Genomic DNA, 26,402 nt, shown 5'->3' with positions numbered 1-26,402 from the left:
CTGTATTTTAATGGTGTTCACTTCTGAATATGTTGTCCCTCTCTGCCTTTTCTTTTTATTTTTTTTCTTCCTCCCACTCCTGCAATAGCCCCATCGCGGCTGCAGTATCTGTAAATAAATAATTAAATAAATAAATATTCACGGAAACCTTAAAAAAAACAAAATAAAAGCGAGAGCGAAGCTGCCGCGTGACTGCCAGGAAGGCACTCCACAAGATAGTTGACTCCTCCTGCCGTCAGCGGTGAGTTCAAAAAAAGGCGGGAGCCAGGACGTTTAATCCGATTTAAATATAGGAAATCTGCTACACAGGGCAATAATTCGAAGTTTCTAAGGATGCTCGGAACGTGTAGATCGAGTTCCCGCGGTAAAAACAGATCAGATTCCTCTTTAGTGCACCATTCAGTAGATACTCATACGCCCTGTGAGAATCCAAAGCAAAAAGCTCATTTGCCTCAATTAGAGAACATTGACCTGAATTTCACTCACGTCACCCCCGCTAATGAGAGCCCTTAATGATATAAAAGGAACACAAGAGCCACTTGCACGAACGGACTCCGATTTCACAATCAGGCTTGCCCTTTTGGAGAGTTTAAAAGCTCGGCAACAGTGGGCCACACAAATAGAATAGCCATAGAGGCAGTCAGAAGGGAAAATAGTGTGTTAATTCCCGCTCTGGCAATGTAGAGGAAATAACGAAATGTGATAAGCTGCTTTTCCATAGCGGATTTCCTGACAGCCTAGCTGAAGCACGGTAACGGCAGTAGAAGCCAATCTGCGGTCAACTGTTCCAATATCTATATCTTTCCATTTCGGCCCCAGCAGTACGTCGAGCGCATAGACTAGGATCTTTTCCTGCTAATCAGACTAATCATGTTTTAGATGCATGTTCGTCGCCTCAAATCACAGAAGCTTTTCACAAAAAGGAAAACTAAAAAGTACTGGCGTCTAGGTCGGTGCGGCTACGCAGCGACCACGCAAGAAGCGTAGTGATTTCGACAAAACCAGCGGTCAGACTTGCTCACTTCGTTTCAATAAGTTTATCATTAACAGGGCACGACACCTAATTTTGGAGTATAAACTGTTTACTGCTGTACCAACAAAAGTTCAGCTCCGTCTGTGCTGCAGATATTAAGATGAACTTTTAGTTGCTCTGTGAACAGCTTGCTGGTCTGGCAACTGTCGCAATCTCTGACGGCATAAACCTCATGGAGGAAAGAAAACTAGGAGAGAGAGCGCTCAGCCTCTGCAAGCCATCCTCCTCTGACGCCCCTGCCGTGGGCCCTTTTGCGCACTGACTCTTGGGAAATAGGCCCTCCACAGTTACCAGACTGCTAACCAGCGGTGCTTTTTAGTGAACGTCCGTGCTCCGATGTAGCCCAGAAGCGCAGCGCCTGTGTTGCAGCTTTGGCGGAATGCGTACCGAGCTTGAGGTTGTCTGAAGGCTCCGCGTCTCAACACTTCTGTTGATTACACTCTCGAGTTTTTGGGTGCACTGTAGAAAACTGCAGGTAAACTTTTCATCAAAGGGTGCGGCAGCGACCTCGTCACTGTTCAACTGTGGTTCATAAGGAGAATGGAGAGGAATTCCTTTCGTCGTTATACACACATACGGAGCGTTTATTTCAGCGCATGCTGTAAGCGGATAACTCGAGAGTAGGCGAAGAAAACGAGCCTCTAAAAAGGGCGCATGCAGTGGATTTCAGAGCGCTCACGGCGGACGGACGTGTTTAACGAGCGCTCCGGAGCGCTGCGCAAGATTCTATTTCTCGGACAGGTGGACTCCGGCCCGCCCATGGGCCCGCCGTTCTCTGCTATTCTCGAGACACAAGTCGCGCCGAATGCACTCGCGCACGCACGCGGTTCCGACGTGAAATGCAGCGGTGAAGTATTTCTCTCTCACGTTGTCGAGAGAGAGTGCCGGCGGCTTTACGTCTGCCCCTGCGCGGGGTCTCCCGGCCACTGCGCACAGTCACAAAAAGAAGTAAACTGTTACATAGCCGCGCGCAAGCGTCGTGTCTCGGACTGATCGCGCGCGCGGCGCACTGCACTAGCGGCCGGGGTGGGGCGCCCGTCTGCGTATACCTTCCGAGGTAGCACCCACGGAGCGTTCGTGTCACGCGTGCACTACCTGGCGAAGAGCAAGCGGGAAGTCTAGCCCGCCTGCTCGATGAACGCACAGAGGCTCACCATTGTTCTGTCACGGGTGCGCTCATTGCCGCGCAGCCACAGGAGCGCTTCGAGACTGTCCGGGATGATTCCCAGCGCCCTGTAGGCCACGAGCATCTCGCGACGCGGCACTGCAGAAGCGGCACAGTGAAGAAACATGTGCTCCAATGTCTCCACTGCGCCGCAGTCAGCGCACGCGTCGCTCGGGGATGGTGGCTGCTGCGGCGAGCGAGCAGTTTGTGCTCACCACGGAGCCGTCAGTGAACACAAGCAGATGGTCGCGCAGTTGCTCGTAGAGCGAGAGAGCGAAACCGAAACCGAAATCCGGCTAAGAGCTACCGCTGCCTTGTCACGTGAGGGCCTTTTTCCCATGAAGCTTCCGAGGTCCGTGTGCTGTGCGATGTCAGTGCACGTTAAAGAACCCCGGGTGGTCGAAATTTCCGGAACCCTTCACTACGGCGTCTCTCATAGCCTCAGTCGCTTTGGGACGATAAACCCCATAAACCAAACCAAACCATTATATTTTTATGACTAGGCTTCAAGATTATGACGTCATGCTCCCTCCTAGTTTTTTCTTCCTCCATGATAAACCTACTCCCCAGCACGCCGTGTCGTCTGCTGCCTCCTTTGCACAGTGTTGGGCGCCGGCACACCGTGGGAGGCGAGTGATTTAAAGTTTGTTGAGCGAAGGAAGTGCCATTTCCTTTTTTCTTTCTGCTTGCCTCCAGCACAGTGCACGAGGTTACAATTCCCACTCCTTCAGAAGTAGGGATTAATCGCGCGGCTCGCCTTGACACCTCATAGACGATCAAAAGCATCATTGTCGGATGTCGTGTTATTGATCAGATATTTACATTATCCATGTGTTATGAGAAAAATTTCGTTCATCAAGAGCCAAGTGATCAAGCTCCCACTCTACGCGGCATGTCCCGTGCTTGTCTCCACTAATCCGCTGAAATCACCGGCTCAAGGTCCCGGGGTGGTCCAGCTCTGGCCGCTAGAGAAGTGGCCGAGTTCCCTCTCGAGCAAGTTCCCGCCATGTCGTCGGCACCCGCGCGACGCAGACCCCTGTGATGAATCTGGGCACGAGCACTCCAACCCTCATCTTGGCAAGTGTCCAAAGCGCACTTCGTAAAACGCATAGCCTCATCATTAGCCATCGGTTCCTACTCAAATGACATTGTAGTCACCTCTGAAATGTCCGATACTCGCTAAAATAACCACCAGTAAAACGTCAGGTTGAAACCAGTGCTATGGATGATTGTGTTATATTCGCACTAGCGAAAAGTCTTGACCTCCCTTAGTGAAGCATGTCATTCCGACTGTCACATCGTTGGAGCTTATGCGCGTGCTCATTGCAAACGGAAATTCATTTTTGTGCCGGTTACAAACAACGCACGTTGCTGCATCTGCTTTCTTCCACAATACGGCTTCTTTTTTTACATTTGGCGCACGCCCTGACCTAGCGTTGCGTGCGGATGAATAGCAGGACGCGACTAGAAAGCGCCGTGCACGGCGAGAGACGCACGCCTGATTCATAGCGTTGTTCTTTGCATCATGGATGGCCCCTTACAATCCTTCCTGCCCGGACAGTCCAGGACCCGCTTGCACAAAGCAAATTAAATGGTCTAGTTTCTTGTCTAACTTTATTCGCTGTTTAGATTTCGATGCTAAGAGTGCTCTAGACCTTCTTCTGGGCTTGAGGCAAGGAAAGGCGCACACCTGGCTCACTTTTCAGGCGGAGACCTCAACCGCGCAATGAGAGAAAAACGCGAACGCTAGCTGGAAATAAGCTCTTAGCCGACGTTCTTATTTTTCTCTAACGGTGTGGGTGAGGAGTCCACCATCAAAGTGGGCCATTTATGCGCCTTTCCTTTGCTCAAATGCAGTGGAGGGTCAGACTGCGACTAAGGCTAAACCGGGAGCCAGACTAACCTTATTTTTCGGTTCTGAGAAAAAGAAAGGTGCATAACTCCTCCACTTTGATGGTGGACACTTGAACCGCGCAGTGAGCAAACAATGGCACGCTTGTTCCGCCAGCTTTCACTCTCTCCTAACTATGCGCTGTCGACGCGTCTAGCGTTCCTCCTTTCCACAATGTATCGCCTGTTACTGCGTGGTGTGATATTTACTCCGTCGTTGTACTCCTATCATTGGCTCTTTGACAACGCTATTAGAGCTTCCGCTGCAAAAAAAGATCATTTCAAAGCAAACGGTCAAGTTCCCGACAAATGTGCATTGATCTCAGTATTTTCTATCTCTTTATTTCAACTGAACGCGGTCATTTTTTTCATTAGTGTCGAGCTGCCTCTCGTGACACGGGCGGAGCAGCAGTAATGCGCCCTTTACTCAGCTCTTAATAAAACGCCATACCTTTGACAAGGGTTGCAATGTGAGCTAGTTGTACACATTGTTCGGTCCTTTGCCTTAGCGCTGCTGTAGCTACACAAATCATACCTGTGGTATTGCGGGAGAAGATCCCGCAAAGGCGATGACCGTCAATGTCCAGGTAGTCATACTCGCAGTCGGTGCTGGACTCTACGTCGAAGCGTTCGAAGTTCATCTCCAGGCGGCACACCGACGAGCTCATCTTGCGCACCGTGTACCTGCACAACGAGGATCTGCATCTGTATGTTGGGGCTAGTTTAACAGTGATAGTCTAGAAACCACCTTCTTTTTTTATCGTAGCCAGCACATCCGCTGCCTTGTCGCTCTTGGTCGCGCGAAAATGTTATTGTTCGTTCGCTCAATATTAGAAAAACCAGGAGCTGTAACAATTCGCTTCGTTTCCGTCCCATTTGGTCGTGACGGAAATCATGACGAAGCAATGTGAGATGTGGGGTCAAACTATTATCCACAGGCACGGGCAGCCCGGTCGCGGTGCCGCCGCTAGCCACCCTGCTGCCGCCACATACACTCCGGCTGACTAACAGGGACAATGCTAAGCGCCACGAGCTTCCTTTGAACATTAAATCGCAGCGCAAACGGCCGAGAACAAAAAAGGAAACCCACAAAACCATCGCTTTCTTTGTCGAGACTGGAAAAGCGCTGACAAAGCTCGTCAAGCGCGTAAGACGCGCTATCATGCTCTGTGTGGGACTGGCTTATGCAAGTGTCATCATGGGGGTGTTCCTACCACGACCAGAGTGACATCTCCCACGGCCTACGTCACAGGGAGCAGCGGCCAAATCCAAATGAACAAATGAAATGAAAACGGAATGATCAAAGTACGGATCACTCTTGGAGGGCCGCGATAAGAGTCCACTGTTTCTGCGACGTTCAACGCTGCTCCATTACGGTGAAGGACAATATGTGGAAAGTTTCCAGTCGTTTCTGAATGGTGCGCGGCCGGGAGCTACGGCCATTGTTAACGTGACAGCCGTCGATTACACTCGTTCCCATCTTCAAGTTTTCTTTCCGCAGACACATGTCACTCAAGAAATCATTTTTCTGTCGTTATGTCGTTCAGAGCCGTTTCTCTAGTTTCAGCCGCGAGACAGTATCACTTTTCCTTTTATTATTTTTCTGATATTTTCCTGCCCCTCCGTTAAAGAGTTACAAAATTCAAGAACGACGCTGTGAATTTCTACAAAGGAGGCCCTCCAGCCAATGGGTCGGGGTTAATCCCCTTGGACCTTTCAGTGCGACATCACAAGGGGTTGTCAGGTGCTAGGGCATTAACCACATTTCACCGGATTAACCACGACGTCATGAAGATCAGTCGACGCCACTGGCTCGAGGACCTCTTTGAGGAATATTCGCCCCTTCGTTAGACAGTTGAACCGATTATACAGCCTACAAAGCCGCGATCATTTGCCGACTGTTTTAAATGAGTCACATTCGATTGGACGATTGGGCGGTTTTGCTGCCGCAAGGTTATCTTTAATGGGCAATAGGGCCCCTTCCCAACGTCACAGCGCCGCACCTGCACTCCAAGTTGTTTGCGTAGTTCGCCGGGAAGTTGACGCTCTGCAGCATGGCCTCCTGCTTGTTGATGGTCTCATCGCAGCCGTCCTCCTCCTGCGGCGTAGTAGTGGCATCGTCGCACTCGTTCTGGCGGACGGCGATGTGGAAGCCGCGATCACTCAGGGAGCCGTCCGTGTGGAAGCGCATCACCTTCTGCGGCTCCCGGAAGTCCATCAAGCCTGCCAGAAGACAGGACGCCGAGGTCCTTTTTGAGAAACTGAGCTTGAACTCTATCTTTGTACTCTGTTTCAGCCAGAATTCAAGTATTGCAGTAAAAGTCACGAAAATTTTGAATTTTATTTTGACATAGAAGACTTGACACAATATGCCCCGAGTTGCCGGACAAGGAGGCGTTAAAGCCTCGTGGCTACCTCTGCACCTCGTTTACGTTTCAGGGGCAGTAAACCGCGCAACAGAAACAATACAAGTGGTAGTTCCGTGAAATAACTAGAATATGCTTCTATTAGCAAAAATAGCGACAATGTATTACCCACGAAATGATTTACGAAGAGGTATGCAAAAATACACTGAAGATATATTCTTCGAGCTCATTTCAGCGTGAAACAAGGGAATACAAGGAAACTTTGCCGCTATTAAACACGTGACCACAACACATTTCATCAACTGAATTGTTAGCAGTACACCGGTATATAAAATTTCATGGATTTAAAAGGTTATACGGCATTTTCATCTTATACTGAGGTGGAGCACGGATTTCTTCAGCGCAAAGAATCAAGCCAGAACTTATTACATAACAGCACTAGCTGATTAGTGAATAGACTGAGAACCGTAATGTGTTCATCTTCGAAGCGCAATCAAAGAAACCAGGCAGAATTGTGAGATAATCACCTATCAATATATGATTGAGGAAACGAGCCGAAATCTCGTTTAAGTTTGTGAGAAAAGCAATACAGCTCACATCGAATTTTAACATTCCAGCATTTCTGCTTCCGCTGGCACACGTGTAATGTCGACCGGGCGATAACATAATCATAAAAGGTGCCGTGTCGGTTGTTGAAAAACGGCTGAAGTGGTGCAGCTGCGCTGTACGGGATGCTGGATTTCCGAAACGGTCTTCACTATAAAAGTTTCTCACTAAATGCCAAAGAATTCAGTGCTTCTCCAGGCATGCTTGGGAATATAGCTTCTCAAAAGTAGTGAATGCGTGCTAACAACGATAGCGCATTGCCTAACCTGACAATCGACATAGACGCTTTTTAGGCATGAAGTGCTTTTAGCTCCCTTTTTTAGTTCGAGCGGGGTTTAAAATTTCGGTGGCGCAGCTCCTCCTCGCTTCCCGCTGCCTTAGATAACTAGGCCGTTGCCACCGCCGTGCTCAACTATTAGGCTCTCGCGCTGTTCTTTCGATATCATCTAAATCATCTTTCATCCGTTTGTTCTGCGCCGCTAAGAGAGAAATTGGTTTTGAGGAAAGGATTGGAAATGCGCAGTAATTGTCTCACTTCTCAGCGTACACTTCAAACGCGCCTTGAGGAAAGGGACGAAGGGAGTGAAAGGGGAAAGAAAGAAGTGCTGCAGTGGATAAGAATTCCGCATTAATGTGGACCAAATGGGTTTTTTTATCGTCCACTGGCGTCGGACAGCAAACGGGTGTCTTTGGCATTTTGGCTCCATCGAAAAGTGGCCTCCGCAGCCGGAAATTGGCCCCTTATCTTTGGGTCAGCAGCCAAGTGAGCTCAGCACTAAACCAAAGCGACGAGTCCCGATGAGGAAACAAAATCAAGCTGCACTTAAGATTGCTTACGGGCTGTGAAGGCGAAATCATTAGTGTGCCTTCGTGAGAGTTCGACCTCCACGCACGTTGCGCACTGAGGAATGAAACGAAGGTGGTCATTCGGACGCTGATTCCACAAAGGTCCCAGTGAAACACTCGGATATTCGGTTCGAACAGCTGTCGCGAGCTAGCTTCTGACCTGACTAGGAGGTGTAAGCAATATGCAACGAGATATCGTATGACAGTGCCCGCAATAGTGCAGGACGAACGGTTGCGTAACAATTTTGAAATGGGAATTGGTTTTTGAGGAAAGGAAATGGCACAGGAACTGTCACATCTCCGTGGACACCTGAAATCACGCCTTAAGGGAAGAGGGAAAGTCTGGGAAGGCATACAATTGAAGGTGCATATGTCGTCGCTTCGAATGCCTGTCGCAAGCTGGCCTTCAACTTCACTAAATGATGTAAGCTATATGCAAAGAGAAGTGCTACGACATCAACCGGAACGCTGCACGACAAACGGTTGCTGACGAATGTACGAATGTAATCGGGAAAACTGGCGCCACATTGAGGTCAGCCAGAGAGGGTTATATAGAAGAATGGCATGCATACCATTGTCTGAAATGGCGGTGCTCGGCTTGCTGTGTGCGTCCTACTGCCGCTTCATGACGTCACCCTATTTTTCTTTTCGTCGCGGGGATTTTTGTACCATTTCGTGTACACCCACACGCCGCCTGATGTTCTCGTAATAGGACTAGTAATGCTTTCGCATTAAAATTGGCACGCGATCTAGCATTGCTAAGCACGAAATATTTTGTAGCAACAAGGATTTTTGCAGGTGGACACCAACGGCACGTATCTCAAAGAGTGATTGAGGTGTCCAAAGACCTAGGGGACCAGTTAGGCGCCTTCCCTTTCCCCGGAATCAACGGAGTTTAAATCTTCCGCTGGTTTTGAGAGGACGAAAGGCGCATAACTGCCTAATAAGTAGGTGGACTTCACCACCTATTCACAGCGCCATTGAGGTGTCCACTGACCCAGTGAGCCAGTTAAGCTTTCTAATATCTGAGGCTTCACACACGTGCACAGAGACACAAAGCTGAAACCTGGGAAGTGCGGCTAGAAGTGCCTCCGCAATAAAAATTGAATTGGAGCAGTCGCTACGCAGGCCTTGGTTTCGTATGTCAACTTCAGCGTACGGAGATGTGGAAGGCGGCTGTAGTGGCTCAATGGACGGCAAAACCACTGCAATTAATTTATTTTATCACGTCGTTACATGCTGGGTTGCCCATACCAGAACTCGTAAAGACGTACGCAAACGCACCCAATGGTGATATGTCTCATTGTGGCTTCAGAGCTGGATGGACACTCACGAACTGTTCCGGGCAGGACAGCACCACAGACGCGCGTGCCATCGATGGCCAGGTAGTCGCCCCGGCACGAGTCTGACGGCTGCAGCTGGAAGTCAAGGAAGGTGACCGCCATCTGGCAGATGTTGCCGTGTGCCCGCCGGACAGTGTACACGCAGTCCGTGCCGTCCTCGTAGTCACTGGGGTAGTTGGCGCTCTCCAGCTCGAACTCCATCTGCACCGCCAGCGTATGCTCATTGAGGGCCACTATAAATGTCCTTCTTGCAATAAACTCAGCACGGTGAGATTAAAAACATCATCACCATCATCAGCTTGACAACGCCCACTGCAGGGCAAAGGCCTCTCCCATGTCTCTGCAATTAACCCTGTTCTTCACCATCTGCGGCCACCTTATACCTGCAACCTTCTGAATCTCATCCGCGCACCTAACTTTCCGCCGCCCTATGCCAAGCTTGCATTCGCTTGCAACCCACTCTGTTACCTTTAATGACCAGCGATTATCTTGCCTTCGCATTACATGCCCTGCCCAAGCCCATTTCTTCCGCTTCATTTCGACTAGGATGTCATTAAGCTGCGTTTGCTTCCTCACCCCCTCTGCCCACGTCCCGTCTCTTAACGTTACACCTATCATTTTCCTTTCCATAGCTCACTGCGTTGTCCATAAGCTGAATCCTTTTCGTTATACAGCCTCCACGTTTCTGCCCCATACGTGACCATCGGCACGGTAAAGCTGTTGTATATTTTTCTCTAGAGGGATATTGGTAAGCTGCATTCATGATCTGAGAGAACATGCCATATGTGCTCCAACTCATTCTTATTATTCTAGTTATTTCCCTTCCGTGATCCGGATCAGCGGTCACTACCTGCCCTAAGTAGGCGTACTCCTTTACCACTTCCAACATTTTGTTATCAATTGTGAACTGCTGTTCCCTTCAGAGACTGTTGAGCATTACTTGATTCTGAACATCATTAAAAGTATAGAAGGCGCCAACAGCCGATACGTCCCTCCGCACGTTTATCCTTACAAAGTGTCTGCAGCTCTTCATCTTGAAATATAATAAATACAAAAAGACGCATTCTCAGAGCAGCGCGCCGACTTAGGGTGCTTTGCGGGGCCTGCTGCAGGAGTCAAGGAAATAAATGGTCAATGATCTGATATATTTACTAATCAGCGCATGTGTTTGTGTCGGCTGTCGTATTTTACAGTATTTCATAACTGTTCGTGTTCCAGGCTCCTGTGCTAGACGCACTCTAGTTTCGCACTTAGTTGACGACGACAGAGGAGAAGGCAGGAACGAAAGTACAGGGGAGTCGTCTCCTCTGTCGTCGTCACGTAAGCGGACACCTATGACACATCGAAAAGTGTCCCTTCTGGTGTCACAACGAATCAGACGCCGAGGAGGGTCGTGTACATTTCGTCATAGGCCGTTCTGTGTGTCGTTCCATTTGGACTTAATAGTGTGCGAGTCTATTTCATTTTATTATACAGAAAGTCTCAGCAAAGCCCACCAGTAATATTTAAAAATAGGGTTTTGCTTGTACACAGACAACTTTTGCTGCATGGTAGCACCAGTGTCCTCTTCTACACCATAAAAGCAGCCATAGCGGCTGCACAGCCACCATACTCCTCCTCAGCGAAAGTGATAAAATCCTGTTCAGGAAGGGTGTCAGGTACGGGGACACAATCTCTCCACTGTTGTTCACTGTGTGTTTACAAAAGGTGTGCAGACAACTGGATTGGGAAGAGTTGGGGATAAACGGCACTGCAGAATGCGTTAGTAAGCCATGATTGGCTGACGACATTGTCTATACCAGAGGACAGCTTGTAAAACATAATAAAGAACTTAGGCAAAGTAGAACAACGGGTCTGAAAATGTTTATGAAAAAATCGAATGTAATTTTCAACACTCTCGGAAAATCAGCACAGTTTACGATAGGCAGCGAAGCATTAGGAAGTACCACGGAATAGAAACCGCTGAGAGGGACCACGAGAGTGAAATAACCAGGAAAATAATATTAAGATCGAGTGTATTTTTCTGGTACTCTCCGGTCACGAACAGCGGCTTACCAGCATCCCTTAACTCTTTCGCTACCGCAGAAAAATGGACGATTTGGAGTGTACGGAAAGAAAATTTTTTTTCACAAGAACTAATACACCCAGCACATATTGCAAGGCATGAAATTGTAGCTTATTAGTTACACTTCTGAATGAAACAAACAGAAGAGTTGTGTGTGCGAAAGTAAATGAACATTTATTTGTGAAATTTGCTAAAGACACAAAAAAAGTATATAGCAAAAACAAAAATTACCGGCTGCACTAATCCAGAACTTGATTAGAGGAAAACTGGAATATACAAACTGTTGCACATGTTTATAGGTGTCATTATTCACAGTTTCAGCTATGAGAAAAATTTACTGCACTTTCCATGGCCTGTCAAGTCAGGGGTCCTGACTGTGGTGCCACTGTGAAGAGCAATCAGGGGTGAAGATGTCAAGCAGAGGTAGACTGACAGGTGCTTCACATAAGGTTTCATCTTTGTTCCTCCCTTGTTCTATGATAGCCGAGCTTGCAGTTTCTTCTTTTTTTTAATTTTTTTCGGTTGGTGTTGAATGGATTCTATGGGAGGATTGGGGGCGTGGACTTCATATCCCTCATCATACCCGAAGATTTCTTGAATGAGCTGCTCCCTGATAGCCAGCTGATAAAATTTAGCATTGTAGGCAAGCTCTAAAACATCAGAATCAATGAAATAAGTTTTAGCGATGTGGTTCGAAAGCCAGGACACTTTCCAAGTCTTGCCAATAGATGCTGCCGCCACTGAGTCATCCGGGTCCGTTACGTGCAAAAAAAAACAAACAAACAGAAAAAGCGAAAAACCAATTTTGAGAAATGATTTTTGATGGCAGAGGGCCAGAATAGATTATTCTGGTATTTCAGTAGAAATAAAGTCGCGGCAGGTCAACAATTCCATTGTATATGATGATTCCAATGAACATCAGCATCTCCAACAGATTCACGTCTTCCCATGAGCCGTCATGCCGAACTTGCCGAAAATCTTCATCCATGCATACTTATTAGTGTTTCCGCACATGGTCTTCATCATTTCCGCCGTGAAGAGCATAAAAAAAAAGTCGAGAAGTCGAGCTAATCTCCGAGCGCCGCTCCGCAGCGATGTGCCGATATGGGCACCTAGCTGTCGTCTTGGTTGAAAAACGCGACGCGACCTTGAGCATTTGGCAAACTGCCTTCGCCTTACGTTGTCAAGACCCTGAAGCACAAAAATAAACCACTCTCATCAATTACAAACCGCATGAACCACAGAAAACCCACTGCGAACGAAAACAGAACTGACATGCAAGTACGCGCTGACGTTCCAGGCTCCCGAGGCGAAGTCTCGCTGTCTAAACCGAAATCCAACGTTTGTACATTGTTGCCCGACTAATAACCGCTGTTTTCGTCGCAAAAAACGAAACCGAAACCGGCCGACGTACTCGGTGTCAGCTTTCGTTTTCGAGGAGCGTGCGGCGACGCGGACGCCATTTTCTCCGGCTGACGCCGCTGCGGCCATTCAAAGTTCTATTTTTCACGGCGCCCCCTCATGTCAAAACACTGAAACCAAGGCTGCAATCGAAAGAGCAGTTGTTGAGCTTGCTAGCTAGATGGCGGAGCACGTTCACGACTCTCCAAAATGAACTTTTTTGCGCGGGCGATTTAAATCGATCATATGCGATCGATGGCCTATGGCGCGGTAGCGAAAGAGTTAAAGGGAAGCTGAAGAGATTTTCGAATTCATTAAGATGCTCACGTATGGATGTGGAAACCTTAAAAATCATGCGGGTGAAATTTTTTTGCAGATTAATCACTTAGGAGCGACGTAATCGCCGTTTAAAATTGCGCGGTAGCTCCGCCCCCCGCTGTCCGCCGAGCGCTGCTGATGACCCTGACGATGCGAGCCGAAACCGGAAACCGTGGGGTGGTGACGTAAACATTGGTGTTCCGTCGCCTCGCAGCCTCCGCGACCGTGCTTGTTTCTGCGTGCGTGCCATCGTAAGCTGCTTCGATCTGCCGTATGTTCCTGTATTTGTGCGTTTTTATGTTTGTGGTGACGTACAGAAACGTGTGCAGCATCGAGTGAAGCGGGGGACCATCATGCCGGCGTTCTGCGCAGCCTTCGGCTGCACTAACACCAGCGGCCGCGACGATGTGGTCTTTCATTATTTCCCGCAAAATAAGAAGATTTCCGCGAGGTGGTCGCTGCTGTGAAGCGAAGGCATTTCAAGCCCTCAAAGACTACAATGCTATGCTTTGACCACTTTCGTGATGAAGACTATAACCAGAGCCTGTCGATAATGCGTTCATTGGGCCTGTCAACAAAGTCGGCTCGATTGAAACCCGGCGCAATACAGTCTGTCTTCGCGCACAGGAGTTCGTCACCGCCACCGAGGCCAGCTTTCGCGAAAAGGAGGAAGCTCGAGGTAAGAATTTGTGTGTTAACTCTATGAGAATTTGACTGCGCGAACCGGTGTTCTATGTAGTGTAGGCGCGTAATTTCGTGGATAAAGACTTTCGGTAGTAGTGAGATGAACGGCGCTGGAATGAGAACGTCAGGACGGCAGCAAACTGCAGCTTACAAAATAAGTGCTTAGCTGTTATGCTTGCAGGCACGCATCCTGCATCTCGTACAGCATTGCTCATATCAGAGCTCGGCGCTAAAGTTTTTGGCTGAATAAAAATCTTAAACTGCTACTATAATACTGCAAGAGCTGGAGCGACGCGAAGTGCGCCTCACAACCGGAGACTGCGCACCGCGCGTGAGCAGAGAACTTCGTTCGGTAAGCGAGCACGTGAAAAGACGTTATATGCAGCCTCTTTACTCAATTATGCTCGATCTCACATATTCTAGGATTAATGCGTGGCCCTCAGTGGCGAGAACATAGGGAGTAATACGCGGCACATTTTTCTTCGTGCTCGGAGCGCCCAGAAAACTCTTTGCAGATGTTTCTGGTATACGGGCGCGCGGCGGTTCGTTTTCAATTTGGTTTCGCCTGGGGCCTGGCTGATAGCCGCCTCGTCAGCGCCCAATGTGCGCAGTCATGGCGCTTGCAGTCCGGCCCCAAAGCGTACACTTTTTTTTTTAGCGATCTACGTCGGACGCGTCCTCTGGCGCTGTGTTAGCGCGTGAAGTTGCCTGTCAGGGTGTAAGTTTTTAAAGAGATCTTTTTTGCTTGGCTATAGTATTTGCAGGAGGTGCTCCAAATCTGCAAATACAACATGATATGAAAATAAAAATTTAATTAAGATATGCAATTTAGAGAGCGAATGGAAGCCTTCTGCCTATTACTGGTGTCTGCCATATCCCCCAATATAGCCCCAGGGATAAAATTAATACAAGGTTAGTTACCCATTTTTTAAAATAAATTTTGGACCTTCTAAAGAAACACCTGGTATATAATAAATGACCTCACTTTGCACGGAGCTCGCCAATCAACAAAACAGTTTATGAAATAAACCAGAAGATTTTACTCATACTGAAGCACACTTTTGTTCTGTTTGCGACAATAACATCATATTGCTTATGCCTTTCAGGTTCTTGCCGAACTGCTGCAAGATCAAGACTGCACACCAGACGATAGTGCAAATCAAGACTGCATGGAAAACGACATCACACCTGGAGGCTCCACACCAGACAGTCAAGAATACACACCAAACAGCAATACAAATCAGGATTGTGCAACAAGTCGAATGCCACTGGGAGATGCTGCTGAGGACCCTGCATCGAACTTTTCTAAAAGTGATGACAAGGCTGACAAGTCTGTTCACGTTCTAATGCAGCCAATACCAGTAAAGTGTTCTGCCAGGAATATATTTATAATAACACATGTAGTCGTAAAAAATTACCGAGTGCAGCATGGCTTCATACATTTATAATAACATATAATTGTGCGCTACGTGTTCTACAGCCAGCCTTGCGATTCGGCCTGCTCGGTTGCAGCACGAGGCCATCGAGTTAGTGAAAAAAATCACTTGTCGCTTGATCTGAGAGAAAGGCGACCGTAAACGGATGGAGATATTCCTACAAGGGCTTGCAGTATGAAGCAACTCGCCTAAACAAGGATTTTAATTTACTTCCAGATCCCATCTTGGCACGCAGAACGAAAGACGCACGTTTGTCACCTCGACGAGTTCTGCCGCAAAGCGCGGCAAACTTCTGTTTTACGCGTGTGTTATGAACCGAGCCGGCACGCAGCGACCGTGAAGCGATGCCAGCATAAAATTTGCGTGCAAAAAGAGCCTGATAACTTCTTGCGCATGTCAGTGGTCTGTGTGGATTACAAGCAGATTTGCGGCAGCACCGACAAGCGGCAAGACAACAATGCCGACGATCGCATTCCGCTTACATTGTATTAGGAAAATTTCGTGCAGCAGTGCTATACAACATTTGCTCGCTTCAAAATTAATTTATTGTATCTCTGAATTAAGTTTGGCTAGAAAAGTATGCTTACGAAAGAACATTTCCAACACGTGGAGATGCTGACACTTCGCTTTCGTTCAAGCCAAAAGCACCGCTTGCGCCAGCATCGTTGCTTCCTTGGAGCGGTTTGCTCTTAGCGATTGGTTCGTACATGTAGGGGATGACGCCAAGATCCTCCTGGTAATCTTCGATGAGTTCCATCGTGATATAAGCATCAAACCAACAGCCCGAACCACCGCGCGCCGCGCTTCATGCACTACATCGGCGGCGACCGAGCCGGGCTCACCGGGCCAACGCCAGTGTTCACGTCACGAGGCGCCCAACCAATCACAGGCGGCAACGAGGCGCGCGCGCTGGCCCGAGGCGCTGCTGCACTTTTCGCCAAAATAAAATAGGTTTGCGCTTTCTTCTGCCTAATTTCGATGAGAAATTCGAATTCCGAGGGTGGAAAACTGTACGGCGCATCTCTTCACTCAATTTTTTCGGGAAACCTTTCAGCTTCCCTTTAAATCTTGTCAGTACACCTTCGAGGCGAAAATTTGGAGGCTAACAAAACACTGCAGGACAAAGGCCTCGCACATATCCCTCCTATTAACTTTGTCCTGTGACAGCTGCGGCCACACTATCCCCACTAACTTCTTAACCTCATGCATCCGCCGACCTGACTCTGCCGCCCCCTGCAAGGCTTGCCTTCTTTTGGAATAGATTCCGTTGTTTTGCCCATGCCCGCTTCTTGTTGATTTCAACTAGGATATCATAAACTCGTGTTTGTTCGCTCACCTATTCTGCTTTTTTCTTGACTATTAACGTTACACCTATTAAATTGCTTTCCATAGCTCATTCAAGCGGCTGCAGCTGGCACAAGCCAGGGTTAATTGGAGGGATAAGGCATAGTGGACGAGTAGCATATCTATGGGTGTTCCAGATAACTTGAGCTAAGGGCTATAAAATATGATTAGAGGTAGGCGAGGGAAACCAGTTACATATTGTGGGCAGCCACCTTGAGCACCAAAGGCAATTTTTTTGCATTTCCTGTATTAATCAATTGAGGTTAATCACCTAACCTACTTATTATGCCCTTAAAGCAATAAATGGATATATATATATATATATATATATATATATATATATATATATATATATATATATATATATATATATATATATATATATATATATATATATATATATATATATATATGAGTCTTGAAAAAGGACAGGCTCTGTCCGAAAGGTCAACTCGCAATAAATGTTTACCGAAATGAAGCGTTTCTCAATTTCCCATGTATATGCAGGCTTTGATGTTTTCCCACACCGGTCGTCCACAATCACACATAGCTGTCCAAAACATTTGTATTCAATTACACAGTTTATAGGTCCTAGAAAAAGTTCAGCACGCTATACTGCCATGCCTAAAATTGTGAGAACGAGTATACTCGTGCAGACGTAGGCATGAAGGCAGGCCTTCTAAAGAATTGGACAGGCGTACGGCGTTGATGCTAATCTCTCGCACTGAGACGCCAGAGCGACCCTCGTCAACATGAAAGGTACTAGGAGTATTAAATCTTTCGTGTCACGCGTTTGAGCGGCGCACCCAATTGCTGGGCGCGGTACTGCTTGTCTCAGTTTGTTGCACCTATCAATACCAAAAAATGCACATAATGTTTCTGATGTTGTCTTTTTTTACCGTAAAGCCTTCACGAGCACTGCGCCAAGACGGCAGATAGAAATCACGCCACTCCACGCAGGATGGAATGTATGCATGGAGTGAGTCAAACAATTGCATAATGAAAAGCACGTGGAATCACTTATATTGGCTGCTACCTTCAGTGGCTTGTGCCCTTATGCAAACACTACAGCTCATAGGCGGGGCAACCCCTGCCACAATTCTAAACTCTACACAGAATTGCGGAGCTAAATCGTGAACAGAGACAATCACTCCTAGAGCAATTAGTCCTAAGTAAAGCCAAAATTTAGGCGAGCTGGTGAATGTTCATGGTGTAAAATTTAGTGCAAATCTCACGTCAAAGGCAGACAGGACGACGCAGACAAGTGCTTGTCTGCGTCGTTCTGTCTCTCTTTAGTGTTACATTTACGCTATATTTACATTCTGGTCAATTATTCCTGGTCATGAAAAATGGTCGTAATGCTGTGTAGAGTGCCAACCGTGTCTTTGCTTACACACAACCGACATGATCAACAATCGTTGGCAGAAATCACCCGATATCGGCGAATCTTGCGTCTTGTTGGGAGCAGTGGCTGGCTAAACGGTATGCCTCTGCTCGGCCACGCCTGCTGGTCGCACTAGGGAAGTTTAGGGAAAGTTTCCTCCTCGCCGATAACCGGCGCTGACTTTCACCTCAGAAAGCTGGTGGCGGCCGCGACGCGCACGGAGCAGGGAGGAGAACTGACCTTGTCCATGTAGACGTCACAGGAGCGGCGCGTGAGGTACGGGTGCCCTGTCGTAGGGGTGGTAGGGGTGAAGGTCGTCGGCACTGTGCTCCGTGACTTGCTGTCCAGCTGCTGTGGCGGTGGGATTGAAGGCGAGCACTTGATCTGGCGGCCGCGTACCGAGAAGCCACGCCGTGTGCCGGCTACATTCGAGTGGAAGTGCAGTACCGTCTGACTGCCCGTGAACGGAATCACGTCTACCCAGAAAAAGAAGGAGAGAGGAGACACATGTTAGCAATGCTGCTACAACTCTTCTGCTTACAGGATTTCCAGCAGAGAAACAAGCACCTGAGTGGAGCTCACTCACGTGGACTCATTTCGCAGCTAAGTCCGTGGCTGTGTAATGAAACCTGGGTCGTTGAAGAGCAGACTTCAAAGAAACCACCCTGGGATACATAAAGCCCTGTATAAGTTCCGCTAAGCGGCGTGAAGATTGGGAAAGGAAGCAGTTGCGCAGACTACCTCATCCAGGATATTTTGTGCACACCTAGCCGAATTCTTCAACGATAAAAATAACACCATGCTTGCAAAAAATTTCAAACTACCGTGGGCTGCTTTTAAGCCGCAGCCACATTTCCTTTCAGCCTTGTTAATTTTTCGAGGAAGCGTGCTCTTCTCTCAGTGTTCTCTCGGACCCATGATGTGCATAGAAGAGTAGTTTCTTCACAAGCCAGATGCTCGCGGCACTTCCTGAAAGCGCCTTGGCTTTCACCGACCGAAGGATCATTCATGGAAACGCGTGCAAATAAGACCCAGCACACCACAATCATTTGATCGACCATCATGTTGCCGCTGACGCCACTTCTGAGTGGCATTTCAGCCATTTGGGTTCAGTTTTAGCCAGTTGGGCAAGTCGGAATGATTGCATTTTCGACCACAGTGCAAAATGATTCAGCAGACACATCAGACCCTCACACGCGCCTGCTGTCAAGGAACACTACCATGCGTTCACCGCACAATACTGGATACGAACGGAAGCACGCATCAACATACAGGAAATAAAAGAGTATAGACGCCTAATTTTTGGGTGGCGTGTGTTCTTCTTTGTAATGACAACGTAAGAAATTAATATACATAGATCACCACGTGATATTTGCATGCGACGGCCAAATAATATGCATCTGATATCACGTTGCGTTGCGCAGACGTACGATAAGAAGAAAGCGCGAGAAGGAAACGTATAATGAGCAAACTTTGTCACTGGGAAAGAATTTAAACCTGGTGGCCACGTTCGCGACGAGATGGGTGACTTCCAACGCACGGCCGCGTGAAACGGTGGGCGCGCGTTTAAATGCGTCCTCGTATGCAAATTTAGCAGGTTATAGAGATGATTTCAGAAAGATTTGAACTTATTCGCGTTATAAATAATCTGACAGTACAAGCACCTGCAGCACTTGCTCGCCTTGATAAATAAAGAACAGAAGCGTGGCAATCAGCCTGTGAAAGCCTGTCACAAAGTCATGCTAGCCTTGCACGTATCTTACTTTTGCAGCAGAGGTAGGCAAGGCGCCTCTGTTTTCAGAAATATGTCGCAGTGCCTTGCACGTCGTGGGGACGGGAAGCTGTCGGTTGAATGTCCCCGGACCCCTTCCCGACCTTCGCAAGTTAGCATCGCTCCTCGTCACGACCGTGGCTTTCCCTCGCATTCCTTCTCAGTTTCTTCGTGTTTCTTCCACTCCCCCCCCCCACCCCCGCCTTTTTAACATCTGCAAATCGTTGGCGCACTGGGCCTAGAGTATTCGTTTGTTTTATTTGTTTGCCACGAGAATGCGGCAGCGGCAAAACCGCGAGCCGGGGAGTTGGCTTGGAGATATCGGTGCGTGCGGACGTGAGTGAGGTCAGCCGCTCCCTGCGACCGGACCTTGCCACCCCGCAGCTAAGCCACCGTTTCTCCCCACTCGCTTGGCTCTGGTCTTTGTCCTGTCGCTGTTTCTCGTCCGAACCTTTTGTACAGTATTGCTTTGTTCTTGTAATGTTGTTGTATAGTCTCGCCCTGATGTTTTCCTCTTCCTGTTAATAGTGTTTGCGTTTTCATTCTGTGTTTGTCATTCGCGTTGCGCCTGTGTATTTCCGTTATTTTGCTGGACTTGTTTTGTAACTTTTTGTCATTGTTCTTTGCCAAAGTAAAGGGGTTTGTTAAGAAACTTGCGTACGCCTCATGCCTCCGGTCAACGGCTGATCATGCGTGGCCCCTATCGCCGGTCAGCAGTCGAACCTCATCTTTCGCATGCGGGGTGGAAAAGTTTGTCACTCCTCCCCCTGCAAACTTACGGAGAGTGCAGTGGTGGGCAGATTTGCCTGATTAATTATAACCTCGGCGCCAACCAACCATCGAGCCGCCCACAATATCATGACAAAGGCACAGGTATGGAATGCATAGAAATATTCAAGCGGTGCAAGATAATATTGAAGAAACTTGAATATTCACTACTCACACGAGTGGTCGGCAGGCAGTGAACCGCAGTGTCGCTGTCCGCCGAACTCGAGGTAGTCGTATTGGCAGCCCGGCGATGACTCGACGTCGAAAGAGGCGAACACCAGCTCCAGGTGGCAGACGTCGTCTCCGGCCTTGGTGATTACGTACCGGCAGTCCTGGCTGTCCAGGTAGTGCGATGGGTAGTTGGGGCTCTGCACGTAGAACTCCCGCTGGCCGTCGAAGCGCTGGTCGCAGAGGAGGGCCTCTCTGGGCGGATCAGGCGGCAGGACTGCATGGCGGTAAGCTCATGTGCAGGCCTCGCGGTACATTCGGAGCACATAATACACCCCAACGCAATCTTAGCGAGGTGGCCCAGCTGCTGACGTTTTCAGAACGTTTTAATTATGCCCCGCTAAACATATCTCAAGCTACGTGCGAAAAATAACACGAAACGGAGGCTATTGAAGGAAAAAAAACTGGTCGCTAAAATTTTATTGCTATTTTCTGAATTCGACAAGAGCTCATTAATTTCACGTACATAGTCAAAAGAGAGCGGCTTGTATAGTGACGGGAATCTCCATGTACTCGCGCTGTGTAGAAATGCGATTAGCCGTGGGCTCGCAAGAGAGCAAGGGTAGAGCGTGGCATACTCACTGCCGCTGACCGCCGTGGTGGTGGCCGCCGTGGCGACGGGGTCCCGGTGAGCGGCTCCGCAAGGCAGCTGGTGGAAGCGCATGTGGAAGCCCTTGCCGGACACCGATTCATCCGTCTTGAACACCATCTCCGCGTTGCCCTCCGTGTCGTACACGATGCGCTCTGGCGAAAAGTGAGTTCTGGTCATACTATGCTACGCTACATTTTTTGCAGACATCTTTTTTTTTTAATTTAATGCAGCTGATTCATTCTTGATGAGTCAAAGCGCGGGCAGATTGCGCTCCTAATAAAGTAAACTTCATGGTCTAATCTACACAGATTGAATAAAGCACCATCTGGTCGATGACACCCTTTACCGTTTAGCATTCGAAAGGATCGACTCCCGAAGTGTGATAGATACAGTTAGAAAATGTATATACACGAGACTAGAAGTAGTGAAGCATTCATGCCTCCCCTCTGGGAGTTGTGTGCCGCGGTCAATGAGTCTTCTTTTTTTTTTTACATTGGCTCTAGTAACGACGCACGCCCTAAACAACTCTTCACAAACCTTGTAACTATTCAACGCTTTATATAAAGGGAGCTATTAGTCCGTTTTGCAGAGCAAGTGTACTGAATGAGGCTAGAATGAGACTGACAGACACAACTTGTGGCAACTTAAGCGTAAGAAAAGGTAATTGCAGCTTCTGTTACTCTGTCGCCATACAGGTACACACCATTATCATGTACAGGGTGTAGGGCATCACAGGCACTTTTTTCCCATAAACCTGACCGCTTCGTGCTCAACAGCCTTCTGCTTTCGTTTTCCGATCTCTTATTTGTTGTTTACGGAACAAGAATTTAGCCACCGAGATTTGGAGCGCTGTCGGATAACCCGCTAATGTCAAACGATGAAATTCCTGATTGAATCTCCATAGTACCGAGTACTGAGATGCCTTCCTACCTTCATGCTATTATTTGAGATAACCTAAAACATTAGGGTACAAAGTGGGCGTAGATGCGCCATTTCAGGCATCCTGTAGAATAGCTTATAGTTAGCCGGAATCGGCAGGGTTCGTCCAGTATCGTTAAGCTCAGAAAACAATTCGGGCAGTACTGAAAAGGTGTTATTTACGTGACATGCCTGACATGCGACAAACGATCCCACGCTGTTTAAAATACGCTCAAAACGTGTTGTGGGGCCTCGCAAGCCCCCTAGCCGTGCATTGCAGTGTGGTGGTGCACCTCTTTTGCAGGAATGGTGCGTTGGGTTTGGTAGCAGCATCAATGTGGAAGAGCAATTGCAGAGGCGGCACGAACTATCCCGGCTGATTTGAACTTTAAAACCATGGGATAAGTCACGTTGTCCAAGGGAGTGTTTTGTGCATTTGTGCAGTAAATAACTAATATTATACAGAGCAAGTAGTACACGTTCTACTGCATTAAAAGAAGAGAAAAAGTAAAGTTTACAAACTGCGCTAGTTTCATCTTCGCAGCTGTGTCATAGAAATCAGCAGCACAAGCGAGTGACAGAAAAGGAAAAACATCAGCCATTTACTGACTGGACTCTGCTACTCCTTCGCCATACATTTCCCAGTGGCCGCACGGCTCGGCTTCCACTCTGAAGCATTTCTGAGTTTGCCCTCTTATTGGGTTCCGTTGTGTTTTAAATTTGTTTTCTAGCTGAGAGGTACAGACAGCTTGTTTCTGCTTGTCAGGCCTTACTGATCTGTACTAATTTCGGTCTTGTTGCGACAGTGGCTTTGCGGCTATTGCTTTCTTTTTAACCTGCTTTTTTTTTGTTCAAAACAAACGGGATATATGGAAATACACATGCTCTACCGCGCCTATATTGAGGCTAATAAACGCGTTGGTAGTTAGCGCCTGTAACCGACGTGTCTCTTTCTTACCGTCGCTGACTTGTTACGCTGTACTTTGGTTTCCGTAGAGGGGCGTGTTATAACCTTACCAGACCCCCCCCCCCCCCCCCCCTCGGTGGCTGATTGGCTTTGGTGGTCAGCCGCTGAGCCCAAGGTCGTGGGATCGAATCTTTGCCCTGAAGGCCCGCAGTTCGACCGAGACGAAATGCAAAACATGGCCGTGTGTTGTCCGATGGCAGCACACGTTGAAAGACCCCAGGTGGCCGAACTCGATTCGAAGCACCACATTACGCAGTCTCTTATTGCCCCGTGAACAGTTTTGGGGTGCTAAGCCCCACATACCATACCATGTCATTTCATGCCATGCCATAACATGCCATACCATGCCATAACATGCCATACCACGCCGGAATATTCATGGCGTTCCTCGCGTTATGGACGCCATCGCGTGACGTCTTATATCTCCTTCTCTCCGTTCCTAAGTACTTCCACTTTCCTCTCCTTTCTTGAGCAGGCACACGTTGTACCTCTTCGCGTGGTGGTCACCCGCCTGTTCTTTTTCGCATTTCCTGGGTCTTCACGTTACTACGTCATATAACAGCAGACTCAGACTGTAGGTTGAAGTCGATAAAAGACGTCGCATGCATCGCTAATCTACAACGGTTGATGAAGAAATGTAATTAAAATTAAAGTAAAGGGAAATAGTACAATGAGAGAAATTTTAAAAGTTGATAAATATGAAAAGGCGAACAGATTAGCGCCCCAGGGACGTGAAATAAACTTTTTTTTCCTCCTTGTTCCTCTACGGTTGTTAAAAGCCTCGTTTATGCGCAGGATGTCTTCTTTCGCAGGTAAACTTGCCAGATGTAATTTAGTCCTGGTTAGATGTTGTTTTGCTGATTTAACCGTGTCTCGAGTCTCTCTGACCAGCAAATGTAACTGGTTCTCTCGGTCAGTGGACACCTCAATCGCGCTGTATGTAGCCAGTGGCGCCCACCTACTAATTGAGGCAGTTATGCGCCTTTCCTTCCCTTAAAACCAGCGGAAGGCTTAGACTCTGTTGATTTCGAAGAAAGGAAAGGCGCAAAACTGAGCGCCTGGGTCAGTGGATAGCTCAATCGCGCTTCCAGGTACGTGGCAGACAATATTTCGGGCTAAGCAATGCTAAACCGTCAGCCATTTTTTAGGCGCCCAAGGAACAATTCCAGCGCCACCTGGGCACTGCAGGCTGTCAATAGAGGGGAAGACGGCACAGTTATCGCCGCTACAGTTGGATTTAACGCGGGGAATAGTGAATACAAAAATCCATACCGACAGCACCACACGCCGGAGAGCCATGAATCACCGACTAGTAGCTGAAAAATCTTTAAGCAATGCAGAAAGTTGGGCGAGTTGGTAATACATGTTGAACTTAGCAAAGCGCAATTAAATGACAGGGACAAGAAGAAGAAGCACAGAGGACAAACGCTTGTGTCCTGCGTTTGCAAGCGTTTGTCCTGTGTGCTTCTTCTTCTTGTCCCTGTCTTTTAATTGCGCTTTGCTAAGTTCAACATGAAATATCTTACTCCGCACTATTGGGGAAGGACGGGACAAAATTCTTTCCTGGATGTGAGCAAGCGTGTGCCGGGCAAGGAGGTGCGGAAGCTTTGAATAAAAAGAAGAAGAATATCGCAAACAAAGACGGAGAATTACCGAAAAGCTTTGCAAAGGATGTGAATTTTGCCGAAACTGATTTGAGCAAGGCGCTATTTTTTGCGACATACACATGATGCAAATGAACACCAAATTTGCACGGCCGCAGGTTTTTATCGCTGGCGTAAGCGATGCCAGATGAGACTGGCCAGCCAACAAGCAGGCAAGGTTCAACTGTGTAAAACAGTGGCCTCTTACACATAAGACCGTGGGCCTCTAGTGGCCTGCAAAGCCTTGTCATGCAGCCCTCTGGACCTAAATGTTTCAGCCTTTATTCCGGTACAGTGTCCCTCATTCTCCTATTTTTTTTTTTGCTCTCTCGTGAACTATATATCTGTAAACAGCATCACTACAGTACTACAGCTCAACATTTTGTTTTCAGCGTTGTCCTGTTGTCATAAATCGCTTACTAGCCCGCTCCCTTACCCTATCGTAAATAGTTCCTCGACTTCCGATCATGCCTGATACCGGAAACATTTACCTTTCGTTTTTTTTTGAGAAATACATAGAAAGTTTGAATACGACTGGGAGAAACTCAGAAAATATACAACGAAAGATTTTAAATGTGTAGTTTTTGCTTGAATTCACTTCTTTCACCATCGGTTACTTTTTTTTGTTCTAACTTTTCTACCCAGGACCCCTAGCTCCTTTCTTCTCTTCCCATTCGGGCTACTGTCCCGTGACGGGCAAAGGTTTGTCAATGCGGCTCGGGTGGCGAGATGAGGTTGAGACCCCTGGCTTAAAATAAAAGCTTTATTTTCTCTGTCAGCTAATAGCGAAGCTACAAATAAACGCGCTCAAGCGCAGGAAACAGAGCCAGCAGTCCGTTCCAGCGTGGCGGTCAGTACCATGCCGAACGGTAGATGACACCGTTTTGCCAACTGGCGGCTGCCCAGAAAAGCTGCAAGCGGGAGCTTATTTTTCTGGCTTCACGTGCTCCTTTGCATCCATGAACGCGTAGACTGCATTGTGAAATCACACTGAATAAACCGGTAGCGTATACCGCGTGCCTCAGCGAAAGAGGCATGTCCCGTTGAACACATATACGAAAATTGAGCAGGGGCAAGTTCCACAAGCGAAAAACATGGATGGCCTGCGCAATGTTTAGCAGCGCGTGTCGCGAAACTGCGAGGTCTCCGCACTTATTGAGCATTTCCGGCATTTCGTTGAAGCATTTGCATCGACCTAGTGGAGACCTTAACACATACCCTAATACACTAATAACACCAAGGACATAGAACGTGGAGGTGAACAGGTGAGGTGCGCCGCGCTAAGAAACAACACCAGGTGGAATTCCCGTGTTGCAAACTTTCACAATCCCAAGCTTTGTTTACGTAAGCAAAAACTTCGGGATGCGCCTTTTCCGGTAGTATGCCTTTCTTCACAGCTATTAAATACGGCCGAAATTAAAACAAGGATCTGTTGTCTGAAATCTCCTTACTAAAAGATGCACTGATGCTTTTGGAAATTCAAAGCACCGCTGTTCTCTTCATGCAATTAATGGGCATTTATGCAACTAAAACTGCAGAGGCGTCATGATATCATTCGCGGCTACGCGACTATTCTATTTATTGCTAAATCACAGAGTTGCGATCACTTTTAGCCTCTACATTACTACAGTTAC

At 47.8% G+C, this 26,402-nt stretch overlaps 1 protein-coding gene across 2 annotated transcripts in view; it reads right to left on the bottom strand.

Moving 5' to 3' along the window:
* LOC149355655 (cubilin-like) overlaps positions 1–26,402 on the bottom strand; it is a 198,026-nt gene that overhangs the window by 83,920 nt on the left and 87,704 nt on the right. For both annotated transcript variants that reach the window (XM_089583969.1, XM_089583970.1), the window contains exons 9-14: positions 21,231–21,392; positions 20,596–20,865; positions 18,122–18,357; positions 9,240–9,450; positions 6,092–6,311; positions 4,624–4,772 (exon numbers count right to left, since the gene is read on the bottom strand). In XM_089583969.1, coding sequence (XP_089440095.1) covers positions 4,624–4,772; positions 6,092–6,311; positions 9,240–9,450; positions 18,122–18,357; positions 20,596–20,865; positions 21,231–21,392 — 1,248 coding nt within the window. The remainder of the gene's footprint in view (positions 1–4,623; positions 4,773–6,091; positions 6,312–9,239; positions 9,451–18,121; positions 18,358–20,595; positions 20,866–21,230; positions 21,393–26,402) is intronic.

Source organism: Amblyomma mixtum, chromosome 3 (genome assembly GCF_055824585.1).
Source record: "Amblyomma mixtum isolate Tamu chromosome 3, ASM5582458v1, whole genome shotgun sequence".
Classification (NCBI taxonomy): Eukaryota; Metazoa; Arthropoda; class Arachnida; order Ixodida; family Ixodidae; genus Amblyomma; species Amblyomma mixtum.
Note: the sequence above shows the minus strand (reverse complement) of the source record. Positions and strands in the feature narration are given on the sequence as shown.